Here is a 17621-nt window from a genome sequence, read left to right as displayed (position 1 = left end):
CTGAACGTGTTGTAAACAGCCGGACTGCCAGAACCGGTTCCAAGGTTTGCTTCTACAGAACCGCTGTGGCGGTCCATACTTCACAGGGGTTCGTTTCTGCGCTGTTTCCGTGGTTGGGATCGGATCCTTTGCGCCGTCAGGCCAGAACTTTGTGAAACGTATTTGGCGAACAGGTTTCTCCCAGCTGCGCGGTTTGGTCTCCCTCCGTCTGTCCGGTACTCGCTTAAAAGGGCGGTTGCTAAGGCGTAGCTGTCCTCCAACATGGCAGAGCTGCTCGTTGGCAAGGAGAGGTCACGTGGTTGAGAATGACCTATACAGAGGAAGGGGTTCATTATATAGCACGTCACCAGACATAACCCGTGGTCTTGTGAAACGTCTGCACTTGCTGACGTTGCTCTGGGCGAGCGAGCAAGGCCCCATCGGATTACTTGAATGCAGACACTTAAACTGACGGCCCACTCTGCTGCAGGCACAGGTCCCTAAAGTAAAGACTTCTGTGTTGTGACAACACTACCATAGGTTAAACTCGTGTTGTTTTCCTTCATTATCCACTGCCCACCTGGAGGATGCACAGCATTAGAACAACCAGGAGGCAGGAGCTGTGGCTCAGCCAAGGAGCCCAGCAATGACTCATAAATCAGACAAGTTCCATGTCATATAGCCATTTTATACACAATATGGAAGTCAACATGTACACCCATAACAAACAAAACTTAGTGGATTAAGAGCATTACTCCTGCAAATGAATAAACATCTCCAGGACACTCAAATGATGAAATGCGACACAATGTCGCAACAAACCAGGGTTATTATTTGTACTTCCCTGTTGTAAAATACAAGTCCAATATGAATTTAACACATTTCCAAGCGTAGTGCAACAGAATTTAAATAGTACTGATACACAGCTCAGTACACAGGTAAACAAGAAAGTGTGGGAAAGTGACTGCATTTCACGTTATGCTCCAGAATTGCAATAAAAAAATGTTCTCAAACCTAGAAAATATAGAAATTAAATGCATGACACAAAAGATCCCTTTATTTTACAGTTGTTCTTCTATTTCCCGTATTTACATTCTATACAGGGAAGGCACCTTGTTGGCGAGCTTATGGTGGCTGGGTCCTGGCCCATGTGGCCTGGTCAGGCCCAGCCCAAAAAAAGCAACATGGAGCCACAACCCCATGGACCCAACACCCACAGAGATAAGCATCGGGGTCGGGTGCAATGCAAGCCTGGCAGCAGGCAAAGGTGTCACTTGGATGAGTGATGAAACGTATCTGTCAATAAACGGATCCAGGTGAACTGATTCAACCTTCTTTCATTTGAACTGTTAGAGCTTCTCACATAAATTCTCATGACTATCCAAGATAATGAAACCTTAAGTTTATTCAAAATTCACCTAAACTCTAATCTGCATATACTACTCTGTATATGAGTAACTTCAATTGATTAGTTCATTATACTGCCTATTTAACCCAGCCATTAAGGATGCACAAGCCAGTACATACTTAGTGCCGGTCCCAAGCCCGGATAAATGGGGAGGGTTGTGTCAGGAAGGGCATCCGGCGTAAAACCTTTGCCAAATCAAATATGCGGATCACAAATCAGATTTCCATATCGGATCGGTCAAGGCCCAGGTTACGAATGACCACTACCTGTACTCTTGGCCAGCAGGGTGCCATTGGAAACTATGCTACTGTTGGGCAAATGAGAAGGAGAGGGGGTAAGCATGTCCAGAGGCAGTGAGAGGAGGAAGGGTAGGAGTGTGGAGGTAAGAGTTGGAACTTTGAATGTTGGCACTATGACTGGTAAAGGGAGAGAGCTGGCTGACATGATGGAAAGAAGAAAGGTAGGCATACTGTGTGTGCAAGAGACCAGATGGAAGGGGAGTAAGGCCAGGAGTATCGGAGGAGGGTTCAAACTCTTCTACCATGTGTTGAGAAGGTGGAAGGAGTACTTTAAGGGGACGATGAATGAGGAAAATGAGAGAGAGAGAAGGTTGGATGATGTGGGGATAGTGAACCAGGAAGTGCGGTGGATTAGCAAGGAGGAAGTGAGGGCAGCTATGAAGAGGATGAAGAGTGGAAAGGCAGTTGGTCCAGCTGACATACCTGTGGAGGTATGGAGATGTTTAGGAGAGATGGCAGTGGGGTTTTTAACTAGATTGTTTAACACAATCTTGGAAAGTGAGAGGATGTTTGAGGAGTGGAGAAGAAGCATACTGGTACCGATTTTCAAGAACAAGGGTGATGTGCAGAACTGTAGCAACTACAGAGGTATAAAGTTGATCAGCCACAGCATGAAGATATGGGAAAGAGTAATAGAAGCTAGGTTAAGAGGAGGAGAGGTGGTGATCAGCGAGCTGCAGTATGGTTTCATGCCATGAAAGAGCACCACAGATGTGATGTTTGCTTTGAGAATGTTGATGGAGAAGTATAGAGAAGGTCAGAAGGAGGTACATTGTGTCTTTGTGGATTTAGAGAAAGCATAGGACAGGGTGCTGAGAGAGGAGGTGTGGTATTGTATGAGGAAGTCGGGAGTTGCAGAGAAGTATGTAGGAGTGGTGCAGGATATGTATGAGGGAAGTGTGACAATGGTGAGGTGTGTGGTTGGAATGACAGATGGGGTCAAGGTGGAGGTGGGATTACATCAAGGATCGGCTCTGAGCCCTTTCTTGTTTGCAATGGTGATGGACAGGTTGATGGACAAGATCGGGCAGGAGTCTCCATGGACTATGATGTTCGCAGATGACATTGTGATCTGTAGTGAGAGTAGGGTGCAGGTGGAGGAGAGCCTGGAGAGGTGGAGGTATGTACTGGAGAGAAGAGGAATGAAAGTCAGTAGGAGCAAGACAGAATACATATACGTGAATGAGAGGGAGGACAGTGGAATGGTGAGGATGCAAGGAGTGGAGGTGATGAAGGGATATGAGTTTAAATACTTGGGGTCAACTGTCCAAAGTAACGGGGAGTGCAGAAGAGAGGTGAAGAAGAGAGTGCAGGCAGGGTGGAGTGGGTGGAGAAGAGTGTCAGGAGTGATGTGTGACAGAAGGGTACCAGCAAGAGGTAAAGGGAAGGTTTACAGGATGGTAGTGAGACCAGCTATGTTGTATGGTTTGGAGACAGTGGTGCTGATGAAAAGACAGGAGGAGGAGCTGGAGGTGGCAGAGATGAAGATGATAAGATTTTCACTGGGAGTGATGAAGAAGGACAGGATTAGGAACGCGTATATCAGAGAGACAGCTCAGGTTGGACGGTTTGGAGACAAAGCAAGAGAGACAAGATTGAGATGGCTTGCACATGTGTGGAGAGATGCTGGGTATACTGGGAGAAGGATGCTAAATATGGAGTTGCTAGGGGAAGAGGAGAAGAGGAAGGCCAAAGAGGAGGTTTATGGAGGTTTATGGCTGTGGTGACCCCTAATGGGGGCAGCCGAAGCTAGTAGTAGTAGTAGATTGTACTGCCTGCTTAATTTGTTCAAAGTTTGGACACAGTTGAAGTAGGTAGCCAATGTACATCAACTAGCAAGCTATTGCCAATAATTTCTGGTGAAACGTTAGTGAATAAATTGTTAAAATTACATAGCACTTGGTGTCAATCTGGGATGGCGGCTGTATTTCACTATCTCTGACAGCTTAAGTTTGCTAAGGAGTACAACAAATGAACACTTCCAAGTCGGAGAAATGGGAAGTCTTCCTATCTCCTTGATTTCTCCCACATGACATGAGTGCAGCATTAGCAGCAGAATGAAATTGGCTAGTCTACATACTGGATGTCATATGCAAGGGGTCCATTGATAGCAAAACCAATATAGAAGGAAACTTTCTCGGTACTAAAGCCACTTCTTATTCCGCCAAGAAAAGCTGGACGTACCGGGATTTTTTGGTTCCCGTAGTTTGCAAACACCTCTCCTAACTCAACGATTCCATTGACCCGATGAAGGCGGCTGATGATTTCCTTTTCCTTAAAAATGTCTCCACTTTGCCAAAGCTGTGCCAAGGTATTTCGAGATATCTTGGCAAAACACTCATCAAGTTTGGGTTTGGGAACAAGTCTCCCAAGCTCAGAGTCTTTTCCTAAGTAGAAGTGGGCAACTGTGCTCCTCTTTTGAAACAACATCGACAGACGCTTTCGGGAGGACTTTCGAATTGCATTCACATACGTTCTAATTTCTGTGTCTTCCTGAGTCGGATCTGGCCAGAAGAACAGCAGGGCTAAGTAGTATGGGTCTGGGAAGGAATAGTGTATTCCAATTTCTTGAAGGGTTCCAGAAAGAAGAGCAGTGAGTTCTTTGTAGGTCTTCACATATTTGGACTTTGGTTTCAACATGTAGAGAATGACGTTTGACAAAATGTAGTTTATTTTGTCCTTTGTCTTTTGTTTTGGGTTGCTGTGCTGTTGGTTTTGAAGTAAGAATGCATAGCATTGAGTGATTTTCTCCATGTCCGCAGCAGCCCTGTCTAAACACTGAAATATGCCTGCAAATGTATCTGCGTGTCTCTCCTCCAGAAATGCTCGATGTCCCTCAATATCCATCCTTAAATTCAGTTTAGGGTTGCTCGCTCGCTCCATTTTCGTTTCCTCGGTGGAAGTGCAAAAAAGGTTGATATACTTTTTAAAGTGAGAACAGATCGTCCAGTGATTCTTTGAATCAAATTCTCCTGAGTTGTTTCCTTTCATGTATGTAAAGTAACAGTCAAAGAACTCAAATATTTCTTTGGCTTCAGTTTTCAAGCTGAGGAGAAATCGTTCGTGTTCCTTGATGATCTCTACATATCTGTTGTTGATTTCATTTTGTTCTATGTACACACTGGTAATGGGGATCTTTTGCTTTAGAAAACTTCGCAGGTACATCTTTCTCATATCGCCCTCCTCAAAGAATGGCAATCTGCCCAACATTTCAATGACCAGGAAGATAATCTCCAGTGTCCCCACGTAGCCATAAACATGGTAGGATGATTTTGTGGGATAGTCCACTGAGTCTTCATCACCATCTTCCTCCTCTGGTTCATCCTCTGTATGGGCCAGCTCTTGGGCTCGCTGAAAAGCTTTGATGGCATAAACGGCTAACTTGATGTTTGTGTCCAAGTCATTTGGATTGCATGACGTCTTCTTTTCACTCTGCATGTTAGATTTCAAATTACTTTTGTACACCTGTCCAATAGTATCAAGTGTGTACGGGTTTTCTTTGAGCTTTTTGGCTTTTTCAGCCCATTTTAGAGCCTCTTGAAAATCCTGCTCATTGATGTATAAATATCTTGCCAGTGCTTGAGGAATAGATGCACTTGTAACAAACTGGGAAGATGCTTTGACAAAGATTTCTTGGATAGTTTGTCTTCCTTGCTGGTTGTGGATTTTCACTATAAGAGGAGAAAACATCTCTCTTTCTTCCCCGTCTTTCTTGCGCTGCCTTTCAATCAACATCCGCTGGATTGAGAGCATCAGTGTATCTCTCACAACTCCAATTTTGAAGAAAAGGTTGCACTGAAGCATGTCGATGGCTATCTCACTGACTTTCAGGTGGTAAATTTTCTCAAACTCGTCCAGACATGCAGAGGCTATGGAGTGATGAAGGATTCTGATTCCTTTGTATCCCCCATATTCCTCTATTGTGTCTATGATAAGAAAGTTGGAATATGGTTTCATTCTGTCCATTATGTTATCCTCTCGCCAGCGAATCATTTTCATTCCCAAAAAATCCTCTGAGAGCGAGATGGAGATTTCAGACTCAGCAACGTAGGTGTTCAATAAGGCCAGGAAGGCAAAGAGTTGAGCATTCTTTGTGGTCATGTCTAAGTTCTCCAGTGTGTTATGAACCAGACCATCAATGTATCTTTTGTCAAAGTTGCTCTTCATGATCATGAAGCTGTAGAAGTTTTCAGGCTTTTCATGAGTCTTTTTGAGTTCTTGAAGTTTCTCCTCGAATTCATTTTGCTCGTTTTGTGTTAGTGACATGGTAATGTACTGACAATGTGTTGGACTATGTTGCCGATACTGTTCCTTTGGGCTATGAGACCGAACACAGTTCAGAATGATAACTTGATAGTTTGGTGCATCATCACCAGTTCTGTTTGAGCAATCCTCTACAACGGCCTTACGAATACAGTTCACAAGATACTGAGCATTCTCAGTTTCCTTTGAATCGTCGACTAACAGCAGAACTGGAGTTGGTTTGTCACTTTCAAGCATCATCAGTTTTCGAACTTGAATGGCCACTTCAGTTTTTGAGAGTGTGTTGTCTTTCAAGACTGCACATCTGAAGTCTTGACGAAGGTCCCACATGACATGCATCGCCAAGGTGGTTCCACCACAGCCTGGATGATGGAAGAGGTTGAGCAGCACACACACCATTTTGGGGTCCTTAGGTTGTGATTTGATCATCTTCTTGAGATTATCATATTTGTCTCGTTTGATGAATGGCTTTCCTTTAGGTTTGTCACAAAAATAGAAGTTCCACCACTTAACTTTACCTCCTCGAAAAAATTCCTCCTCAACTTTGAGTTTGAAGTCATGGAAATCAGTGCTGTTTTCATCATAGATGTTCTCACATTGATTTATACACAAAATGTCGAGAGCTGTTATGAAATCTTCATCTTTTCTCTTCAAAATAACAACACTGGAGTCAGGAGAGGGAAGCAGCCTCCCAGCTGAATGATTGAATGGTCCAAGTGCCATTATAGTTCCATTAATCTCACTGAGGGTCAGCTCATAAACTGACTGCCTGGTAATGTCACATTCACACTTTGCCTGAATCAAGTCCCTCCATTGCTCATACGAACTCTGAGATTCACAAATACTAATGATGCTCTCCTCCTCTCGATTTTTGTAGAAAGCCTTGTAGGTGTCGAAGACTGGGTCTTTCTCATTTAGAACAGGTGAAAGCAGAAGAAATATGATGAGAGTTCTGCCGTGCAGAAGAACTTCAGGTTTGCAAATGAATGAAATCAACTGTTCCACATCTTTGCAGGCGGTCCTAAACCAGTTCTTATAGTCCAACTCTCTTTGTGAGTCGCTGTCCAGGTCATGTCTCCCGTTGCAGAATACCCAACTGGTCTGTTTATAAAGGTTAAGGTTCTTAATCACCACATCGGTCTGTCCCTGATACTGAGCTGGCATATGGAGATTGGCCACCCGACACTCTCTGTAGGAATGGCAAAGTCCACCAGGGACAGCAGAGTTCGGGTCAAAGTCCAACACACAGAATAATTTCAGTTTATTCAAAAACTGGAGGTATTCCAATTGTTGTAGACTACTTTTGTTTACAACTAGAATGAATCTATCGTAGTTGTCAAGAGAGTTTCCCCCACAAGTTAACAGGTTCTTCAGTTTGTCTCCTTGGTTCGCTTCTCTCCTCTGAACTTCTTTTGACTGACGTTGCAGACTCAGTTGACCTGTGTTAAAAGAAAGAAATAGATGGCATGGAAAACACTACAATAATAATAATAATAATAATAATAATAATAATAATAATAATAACAATAGATTAAGAAGAAATGAAACTTTTCTGTGTGATTTCATGGTACGTTTTTCTGGTTGGGTTATTTCAGATATGCATGGCTCAAATAAGAAACAATCATAATTCAACATTTTTAAAATATTGTATCTAATAAAAGCTACGCTGTGAATTCAGATCAAGCTGTGAGAAAAGTCTCATCAAATGTCTTTTACAACATTTAAAAAAAAATACTTTCAGTTAGAGGTTGGGGGTATATAGCAGCAGAGGTTTGTCGATTTTTAGATTAAAATACAACAAAAATATTTGGAGGGGTTTCTTGATTAGTTGGGCAGAGATATGAAGATTATGGTCCAAAAGCCTCCTTTGAACACTCGTGTTCTTACCCATTTTACTTGTCAGGTGGCAAACCAGATCACGCCGATATATCTTCTCCAGAACAACCAGTGTGACCTGGAGCGCCTCCTCGTTGCCATAGTGGTCAATCATTAAATCAACAACGTCCATGGAGTCCCTGTCCTCCAGCTTACTCTGAGCTATGGATTCACGCTGATTCAGACTTAAATGTCTTAAGTGGAACCGGAATGTCTTCAGCTCATTTTTCCCGAGTTGTTCCAGAGTATTCTGCAGTAATGTGGCTGACGTTAACAGGGCTGTTATCTGCAGAAACACACAAGTTGGAAAAAGTCATTTTTCAAATCTCTCGTAGCTTGAGAAAACTCCCTGAATTATACGGCATTTAGTTACTTAACTAAACAAAGAAAGGGTATCCAAACAGCTGGGTGGCGATAAACCCCATTCACGCGTACTGCTGAACCCATAAACCTTCCCTCACGTTTCCGTGTCGGGCTCATGAGTGAACACCATCCGGAGTCAATATTCCATTCGAGCTGTTTCAGCAACTTGCCAACTCAAGACCGAGGAACATTTATGGAAACATTACCAAATGAGGATGGTTTGGCTGTCTGTAACTCACTGTAGCAATCAACTGAAAGCTCACCGCCAGGGGTGGGCAATCTGATCCACAAAGGGCCGGTGTGGGTGCAGGTTTTTGTTCCAACCAAGCAGTTACACACCTGATCCCACTAATCAACTAGCAGAGTGTCTCTGAATGTTCTCATTCATCCAGGTCATGTTTATCCAAATGAGTTGAATCAAGTGCAACTGGACTTGGTATATATCGTTGAAGACGTTTCGCCTCTCATCCAAGAGGCTTCCTCAGTTCGTGCCTTTCAGACTAGACCAAGCTAGTCTGACTGGCTGCTGATGAAATTCTGAGTCTCAACAGCAGCCAGTCAGACTAGCTTGGTCTAGTCAGAAAGGCACGAACTGAGGAAGCCTCTTGGATGAGAGGCGAAACGTCTTCACGGATATATACCAAGTCCAGTTGCACTTGATTCAACTCCTTTGGATAACCAGCAAAGTCTTTGCTGAGGAACTTGATTAGGAGACACAGGTGTGTAACTGCTTGGGTGGAACAAAAACCATCACCCACACCGGCCCTTCCTGGATCAGACTGCCTACCCCTGCGTCACTGCCATCAGACCAGCCTTGATTGTCGTATTAAAACGCTTTTACATAAGCAAGAGAAGTAGTCATAATGTATCTGTGACTTGTTCACGAGGGAAATTATTCTGTAAGGAGAGATTTATTTGTAGGCCAGTAAAAATAAAGAGCATATTAAAAAATGTCTGGAAAACCTGGGGCGTCCGCGTAGCATAGCGGTCTATTCCATTGCCTACCAACAGGGGGATTCGAACTGGAATCCCCATGTTACCTCCGGCTTGGTCGGGCGTTCCTACAGACACAATTGGCCTTTGACTGCGGGTGGGAAGCCGGATGTGGGTATGTGTCCTGGTCGCTGCACTAGCGCCTCCTCTGGTCGGTCGGGGCACCTGTTCAGGGGAGAGGAGGAACTGGGGGGAATAGCGTGATCCTCCCATGCGCTACGACCCCCTGGTGAAACTCCTCACTGTCAGGTGAAAAGAAGCAGCTGGCGCCTCCACATGTATCGGAGGAGGCATGTGGTAGTCTGCAGCCCTCCCCGGATCAGCAGAGGGGGTGGAGCAGAGACCGGGACGGTTTGGAAGAGTAGGGTAATTGGCCAAGTACAATTAGGGAGAGAAAGGGGGGGGGAATCCCCCTCCCAAAAAAAAGTTGAAAAAAAAAGTCTGGAAAATGGACCGACGGAGAAACAAGAGAACAAATCCAAATCAACAGGATGGAATCAGCAGTCTGTTGTGTGGTACCGTTACATCAAGAACTGAGACTTTTGACAGTTACCTTATAAAAACAAAAAAGGTTTGCGTTGGTGATGCAGTAGATCACAACACAAAAGAATTCCGATATGAGCATGAAACAAGACGAGACATGGAACGAGACAAGACATGGAACGAGACAAGACATGAAATGAGACAAGACATGGAACGAGACAAGACATGGAATGAGACAAGACATGGAACGAGACAAGACATGGAATGAGACAAGACATGGAACGAGACAAGACATGGAACGAGACAAGACATGGAACGAGACAAGACATGGAACGAGACGAGACATGGAACGAGACGAGATATGGAACGAGACGAGACATGGAACGGGACGAGACATGGAACGAGACAAGACATGGAACGAGACAAGACATGGAACGAGACAAGACATGGAACGAGACGAGACATGGAACGAGACGAGACATGGAACGAGACAAGATATGGAACGAGACGAGGCATGGAACGAGACAAGACATGGAACGAGACGAGACATGGAACGAGACGAGACATGGAACGAGACGAGACATGGAACGAGATGAGACATGGAACGAGACGAGACATGGAACGAGACGAGACATGGAACTAGACAAGAAATGGAACGAGACGAGACATGGAACGAGACAAGACATGGAACGAGACGAGACATGGAACGAGACGAGACATGGAACGAGACAAGACATGGAACTAGACAAGACATGGAACGAGACGAGACATGGAACTAGACAAGAAATGGAACGAGACGAGACATGGAACGAGACAAGACATGGAACTAGACAAGACATGGAACTAGACAAGACATGGAATGAGACGAGACATGGAACGAGACAAGACATGGAACGAGACTAGACATGGAACTAGACAAGACATGGAACGAGACGAGACATGGAACGAGACGAGACGTCGAACGAGACGAGACATGGAACTAGACAAGACATGGAACGAGACGAGACATGGAACTAGACAAGAAATGGAACGAGACGAGACATGGAACGAGACAAGACATGGAACGAGACGAGACATGGAACGAGACAAGACATGGAACTAGACAAGACATGGAACGAGACGAGACATGGAACGAGACGAGACATGGAACGAGACGAGACATTGAACGAGACTAGACATGGAACTAGACAAGACATGGAACTAGACAAGACATGGAACGAGATGAGACATGGAACGAGACAAGACATGGAACGAGACTAGACATGGAACTAGACAAGACATGGAACTAGAGAAGACATGGAACGAGACGAGACATGGAACGAGACGAGACATGGAACTAGACAAGACATGGAACGAGACGAGACATGGAACTAGACAAGAAATGGAACGAGACGAGACATGGAACGAGACAAGACATGGAACGAGACGAGACATGGAACGAGACGAGACATGGAACGAGACGAGACATGGAACGAGACGAGACATGGAATGAGACGAGACATGGAACGAGACGAGACATGGAACTAGACAAGACATGGAACTAGATGAGACATGGAAGGAGATGAGACATGGAACGAGACGAGACATGGAACGAGACTAGACATGGAACTAGACCAGACATGGAACTAGACAAGACATGGAACGAGACGAGACATGGAACGAGACGAGACATGGAACTAGACGAGACATGGAACTAGACAAGACATGGAACGAGACGAGACATGGAACTAGACAAGACATTGAACGAGACGAGGCATGGAACGAGACGAGACATGGAATGAGACAAGACATGGAACTAGACGAGACATGGAACTAGACAAGACATGGAACGAGATGAGACATGGAACGAGACGAGACATGGAACGAGACGAGACTGCCACGTCATGTGTGGGTAGACACTGTGTGAATATCTCAGACAGAAGCTGTGTGTGTGAGCAGGGGACGGACAGTCTTCCGGCAGTGTTACAGAACGGGTGTCTGGAAGTGGCTGTCAGCCAGGAAACTTCTACCTCGTCAGCCTGCGTTGGCTCTGTTTGGGAATTCTTTGGCTTCTTCGATTTCTCCTGGGGAGATTTCTCCATTGGAAGTTGAACCTTTTTGGATTCAGGTTGAATGACTTCAGCTCTCGCCACCGGCTGCGGTTGTCTGCTTGTTAAAGCCTGAGATGGACTGGGGTCACATTTCAGAGCTTTTTGGGGACCTTCTTGGTTGGCGCTTTTCTGTAGCACAGGCTCTGGTTTACTGTTCAACTTGCGAAGGTCATCCAGAATCTTCATCGCCGGGCCGCTCTTCACACCAAGATCCAACAAATCCTTCTTCTCAAAGCAAACCAGGCAATCCCCGGACACATCTTCCTTCTGAAAGCATTCTGCATATTTGCTGTATATGTTCACATGCTGCAGCAACCACTGACAAACCTGCTCCTTTGTCCATTTTTCTACATAATCTGGAAACTGGGGTTTATGTTTTGAGCCTTGTTTCAGCTTTTCCAGATGAAACGTGATTTTGACTGCAGGTCCACATTTTATGTCCAAGTCCAAGATATCTTTCTTCTGAAAGAGGACAAGATATTCCCCTGATATTTCCTCATCCCTGATCTTGTCTGCGTCTGTTTGATGTACTTTGACCTCCGTCATCAACCACTGATGGACTTCCTCTATGGTCCAGTCTTTAACCGGCTTCCTTGTTGAGTGGCTCATTGTCGGTCAGCTCAGACTGAAAAACAGAATAAAGCACAGTGAATAATTAACTGGTAAAATTAGAGTTAGAAAGACAGATTTTAATAAGTAGGAGACCAAGTGTGGTTGTAACACATTTTACTGTAGGCCTTGCTCTACTAAAACAACAGACAGAGCACATCTGACTGTTAGACAAACGCTTCATACATCTGTCTGCTGCAAAATGTGTGGTGAAAAACCAATGTACACATCTCACGTTTTAGGATTAATGAGAAAAGACAAGGTGTATTTGTGGAACTTGTACTACTGGCTTGGATAGATGTAATACTAGCCTGGAATGCTCAAGGCAGTATTAGATGATGTAACTGAAATGCGGTTGGGAAGAGTAGAAGGGACACGGGGAGAACATGCAAACCCCACACAGGACGACCCGGGACGACCCCCAAGGTTGGACTACCCTGGGGCTCGAACCCAGGACCTTCTTGCTGTGAGGTGACCGCGCTAACCACTGCGCCACCGTGCCCCGCCCACTATCATCGATGATCACCTTCAATTGGATGTTAACACTGAGGCTATTGTGAAGGAGGTGGGGGGGGGCAAGAGATAATTCACCTTTCTGCGCAAACTAAATTCCTTTTCTGTCCGTCCTGTCGTCCTCTGTCACCTTTATCCGTCTTTTATCGAGAGTCTTGTGAGTGTTTCTTCTACCTGCTGGTTTCACGGCCTCACGGTAAGACAGAAACAGCCTGGACAGCTTTGTTAACATCTGTTCTGGGATCACCGCAGTGAAACACGGAGACCTGAAGTCTCCTTCCAGCCCAGCAACAAGCCCTCCGGAAAGCAGCAGGCAGGTGTCATGGCTTCTTCTGGACGTGTCCTAGCAGGCGAATGTTCTCTGGTGCCTCCAGGGCGTCGTCCCGTTTGACCTGCTGCTAGAACATGGCCCTCACTCGGAATCCTTCACACCTGTCGCAGCTCCATCACTACAGCGCCACAGTGTTGTTGTTGTTGTTTTTATCAGATTGTTTTATTTACCAACCACTCTTCTGCCCACCAGGTTATCAGGTATAGATTATGACGAGTTGATGACTTAATTGATTATGGCTAATGACTATTGCAAACTGTTCTCTTCTCTAACATGTCTTTTCTCTCTCTCTGAATGATGTCTCCTCCTTTCTCTTTCTCTGTGTGTGAATGGTGTCATGTGAGTCTCTCCTGCATGCACGTGCAGTCGGTTCTCCTCCCAGGTCTCCGTGGTGATGGTGGTCGCCATTTGGATGCTGCCTACCCTTCCTGTCCTCACATAAGTTTTTCTTATTACATGATGATGCTGGTCGCGTGGCTTGGGTCCTGGACTGTTCCGTTGGCATGTGGACACTGCTTGGCATCCTGTGCATCATGTTCTTCATAAATGTGATGTCCATTATAATTCTGTTATCCTCTTTCAATGTTGTATTGTGTAAATTGTGTGAACACAACATCCATTGCACACTGTCCATCTTGGGAGAGAGATCCTCCTCTGCTGCTCTCCCTGAGGTTTCTCCCTAGTTTTTCTCCCTGTTAAAGGTTTTTAGGGAGTTGTTCCTCATCCGATGAGAGGGTCTAAGGACAGGATGTTGTGTTGCTGTTAAGCCCCCTGAGGCACATTTGTACTTTGTGATATTGGGCTGTACAAGTAAAATTGATTGATTTGATTTGATGTATCTCATTGTCTCCCTGGTTGCACACTATGGTAGATCTTATTCCACAGTCAGTTCCCTGGGGTGTTGTTATCTGAGACTGTCCTCCACCAAAAAAACGACCCCACAGGTCGTTTGTACAAGCAGCTTACTCCGACCTATAGTTACGTTTTAAAGTTAAGCGACCTCTAGCGGTCGTGCTGCCAGTAGCAACTTTAGTTACTATACCAGACGGCGAAACAACGTAAAGGCGCACTGACTACTGGTTGTTCTCGCGTTGTTTTCGTCACCAGTTCCCGACGACTCACCTTTGTCAGCCTGTCTACGAGGCGATGTAAAAAGGAGGTCAACAAGTAGACAAAACCCCACAATGCACAGAGGCGAAGTCATTCAGGAAACGCCCCTGTGGGTGGTGTTAGGACCTATGTACTGCTGGGAGGTGAGCAGGCTGACGCGGTGCTGGTGCGGCTGGGCTTGCAGGATTACTTGTTGTTTGTGTTGTTTGCATGTCACTGTGTTTTGTTTTCACACGAATCTCCAAACAAGGCCCCCTAGCGCGATTAATCAAGCTGTCTGTTAAAATAAAGAAACACACACACGCAGACACACCCACGCAGACCCACAGCCTGGGTTTCCTTGGCTGTCCGCGGTGCCCCAGGCGTGGCCGGTAGTTCCGGTGGGTGCCTGGCGTTGGACGCCGAGCGGAACCGCGGTTCGAGCTACGCTGTGTTTCCTCCCCCTAACAGCGACTAGGAGTCTCGATACGCGGGAGAGCAACAGCCGGAAGCAGCCACAGCTTTCCACCTCCCGAGTTACGGGACGTTTTCAACAGGAAATATTCACCAACCGTCCAAACAGGAAGTGCTGCTCACCGGTCGGTGCTGCGCGTCTCCCCGCGTCTCTCAGACGGTTCTGTCCGTCACCGGTCCAGCAGAACCACGCCGCAAACATGCTGATGTGACGGGCACCGCGCTAGTCTCCGCAACGTCACCCCTGTACAACGATGACGGGCGGAGGGCCTTCCTCACTACAACAGGCGGAGTTTGGTGTGTGACCTGGAGGAGGGCGGGCAGAAGGAGCGCTGCGCTCCAGCCAGGCGCGCAGCCAGCCAGGCAGCCGGCCAGGCGCGCAGCAAACTCCGTCAGGGCAGTAAACTCCGTCAGGGCAATACTCTCCGTCAGGGCAGCATCCGACTCGTCAATGAAACTACACACAAACCTGCTGGCTCAATGGATCCAAACACAAATACACCTCGTCAATGAATGAAATCACAAGTGCACACGTTAACATAACACAGCACAGGAGTCAGTTTTTCGTCTTCTTCTTCTTTTGGTTTTATTTATTGCCACATCACATAAGGGTAAGAAGAGAGTGGGATGAGACGAACAAAACATGCACAAAATATATCAAAACTCTCTGAGAAGACAGATGAAACAACTGCTGCCCCCGCCACACACACACACACACACACACACACACACACACACACACACACACACACACACTGCAGTGGTGAACAAGCGTCAGGTGTGCGGGGGATTGTTTGAAAGCAGGGTGAAAGTTTAAAGGTTGGAGGTAAAGCCCCTCTGGTGTTCCCTCCTGCTTCTTATACAGGACATTCTCCTCGGACTTCTTGAAGTCCTCATTGGTGACCTTCATGTGCCGCTCCCACAGGGCCATCAGGCCGGCCTCTGTGCAGATTGCCTTGATATCAGCTCCTGATAGGTCGTCCTTGGCCAGGATGAGGTCATCAAGGGTTACATCGTCAGCCACTGTCATTCGGCTGGTGTGAATCTGGAAGATCCTCCTCTTGGTCTTCTCATCCGGAAGGGGAAATTCAATCTAATCTTACAGTCAGTTCTCCCAGGTCTGATGAGAACTGGATCCAGGGTCTCTATCCGGTTGATGGCCATGATAACCTTGACATCTTCCCTCGAATGGAAGCCGTTCAGCTGGTTGAGAAGCTCCAGCATGGTCTTCTGGATCTCCCTTTCACACCAGAATTAGAGTCATACCTCTTGGTCCCAATGGCGTGACTCTCGTCACTCATATAGCCATGTCTCCACTTCCACCAACTCCCGTGTGGGTACTCTTGAGGAGATCAGTGATGCCAGCCATGCCAGCACAGGAGTCAGTGGAAGTGGATACAGGGATATGAGGGACATCCTCAATAACAGCATTTGATCTCACACAACTGGTATGTTACCTTGTTATACAGCATCACATTACAAATCCACAGTTATCAAGCAGCAGGGGTCAAATTGGGATTGTTATGTGGGTGGGTCTCTGTGGTTTCAGGGTTGCATGGGTGCACTTGTGTGCGCACAAGACTACAAAATCTGGTCGATATCATACTGTTAATAAAATATAACAAGGTGAGGTCAGCCCTCTGCTCTGAACACTAAAGCACTAATCAAAGTCATTCTAGACACTGTTTGCAGTGTGCAAAACTACAGATGACCCTAAAATCTTCCTGTAAGTGCACTCTCCTGTGTATCGACAGTGTTGTTGCCAATAAAGAAGAGAATAATAACAACACAAAGTAATATGAACAGAACAGTCTGTGTAATAGTTACACTAATCTGGGATTAATTTACATTTTACAAATATACACTGGCTGCCAACACCTTTTCAAATGTCCAAACCTTTCCATGATTGTTGGGAAACCAGCAGCAAAGTATCTTGCATTAATAGCATTTTGTCAAATCCAAACATTGCTTGAGCAGAATATCAGAGCAATTTACATTCTATTATCCAACCTGTCAGTTTGTGACCTGTTTTTCTCCGTACCTCACCATCCACCTTCGCCACATACCGGCCTCCAGCCTGACCTGATTAACGGGATGGTTCATATCAATTTACAGTCACACAGTTAGCCTGGCTGCTGATGCTACTGCCACAGCTAGCTAGCTAGCTAGCTAAAAGAAGCTGTCCGAGGACACGACGCGTTTACTTTGATTTAAACCGAAAAAAACTTGATGATAACCAGGGTCGCTGGTTTGTAGTTAATTAAGTTTACAGCAGTTTGCTAAAACAACATTGCTGATAGAGGAAACACCCCCCCCAATTCTATCCGGCCAATTACCCCGCTCTCTGAGCCGTCCCGGTGTCTGCTCCGCCCCCTCTGCTGATCCGGGGAGGGCTGCAGACTACCACATGCCTCCTCCCATACACGTGGAGTCACCAGCCGCTTCTTTCCACCTGACAGTGAGGAGTTTCACCAGGGGGCCGTAGCGCGTGGGACGCTTACGCTATTCCCCCCAGTTCCCCCCCCCTCCCCAAACAGGCGCCCAGACCGACCAGGGGAGGCGCTAGTGCAGGGACCAGGACACATACCCACATCCGGGATGGTAGAGGCTAGTTCCCATCGATGCAGAGAACGGAGAACTGAGCATGCGCAAGTACTCGTTGCCTCCGTTGTTTGGGTAGGTTAAGGTTAGGGTTAGGGCGGGGTTAGGGTTAAAGTTAGCTAATCAGATGCAGACTTACTCATGGAAGTGGAGTCGGCAAAGTCTGGTGGGCTCCTACCTGGACTCGCATACCTCAGCACAGCACGGGGAGTTAATCCCATAGTAGAAAAGCTCCCACACAGCCTACAGGA

The 17621-nt window shown here is 46.1% G+C and overlaps 1 protein-coding gene and 1 pseudogene across 1 annotated transcript; both read right to left on the bottom strand.

Moving 5' to 3' along the window:
- Window positions 1–3753: 3753 nt before the first annotated feature.
- On the bottom strand, window positions 3754–15012 carry LOC130110599 (sterile alpha motif domain-containing protein 9). The gene is made up of 4 exons (XM_056277757.1): window positions 14893–15012; window positions 11673–12378; window positions 7837–8110; window positions 3754–7388 (listed from the first exon to the last, which is right to left on the bottom strand). Exons 2-4 carry the CDS (start codon window positions 12360–12362, stop codon window positions 3754–3756), a joined length of 4599 nt encoding a protein of 1532 aa, XP_056133732.1. The 5' UTR covers window positions 12363–12378; window positions 14893–15012.
- LOC130109974 (26S proteasome regulatory subunit 4-like) lies at window positions 14923–16070 on the bottom strand (annotated as a pseudogene).
- Between the last annotated feature and the right edge of the window lie 1551 nt (window positions 16071–17621).

Source organism: Lampris incognitus, chromosome 3, assembly GCF_029633865.1.
Source record: "Lampris incognitus isolate fLamInc1 chromosome 3, fLamInc1.hap2, whole genome shotgun sequence".
NCBI lineage: Eukaryota > Metazoa > Chordata > Actinopteri > Lampriformes > Lampridae > Lampris > Lampris incognitus.
This window is presented reverse-complemented; position numbering and strand designations above follow the sequence as displayed.

Bases quoted from the DNA above. Each gene is read 5' to 3' on its own strand.
- LOC130110599 (XM_056277757.1), bottom strand. From the start codon at position 12,362: ATGAGCCACTCAACAAGGAAGCCGGTTAAAGACTGGACCATAGAGGAA. The intron at 8,111-11,672 runs GTAGAAGTTTCC...GTGTTTCTGCAG, and splicing joins AGCCAACGCAGGCTGACGAG to ATAACAGCCCTGTTAACGTC. The intron at 7,389-7,836 runs GTAAGAACACGA...CTTTTAACACAG, and splicing joins CCACCTGACAAGTAAAATGG to GTCAACTGAGTCTGCAACGT.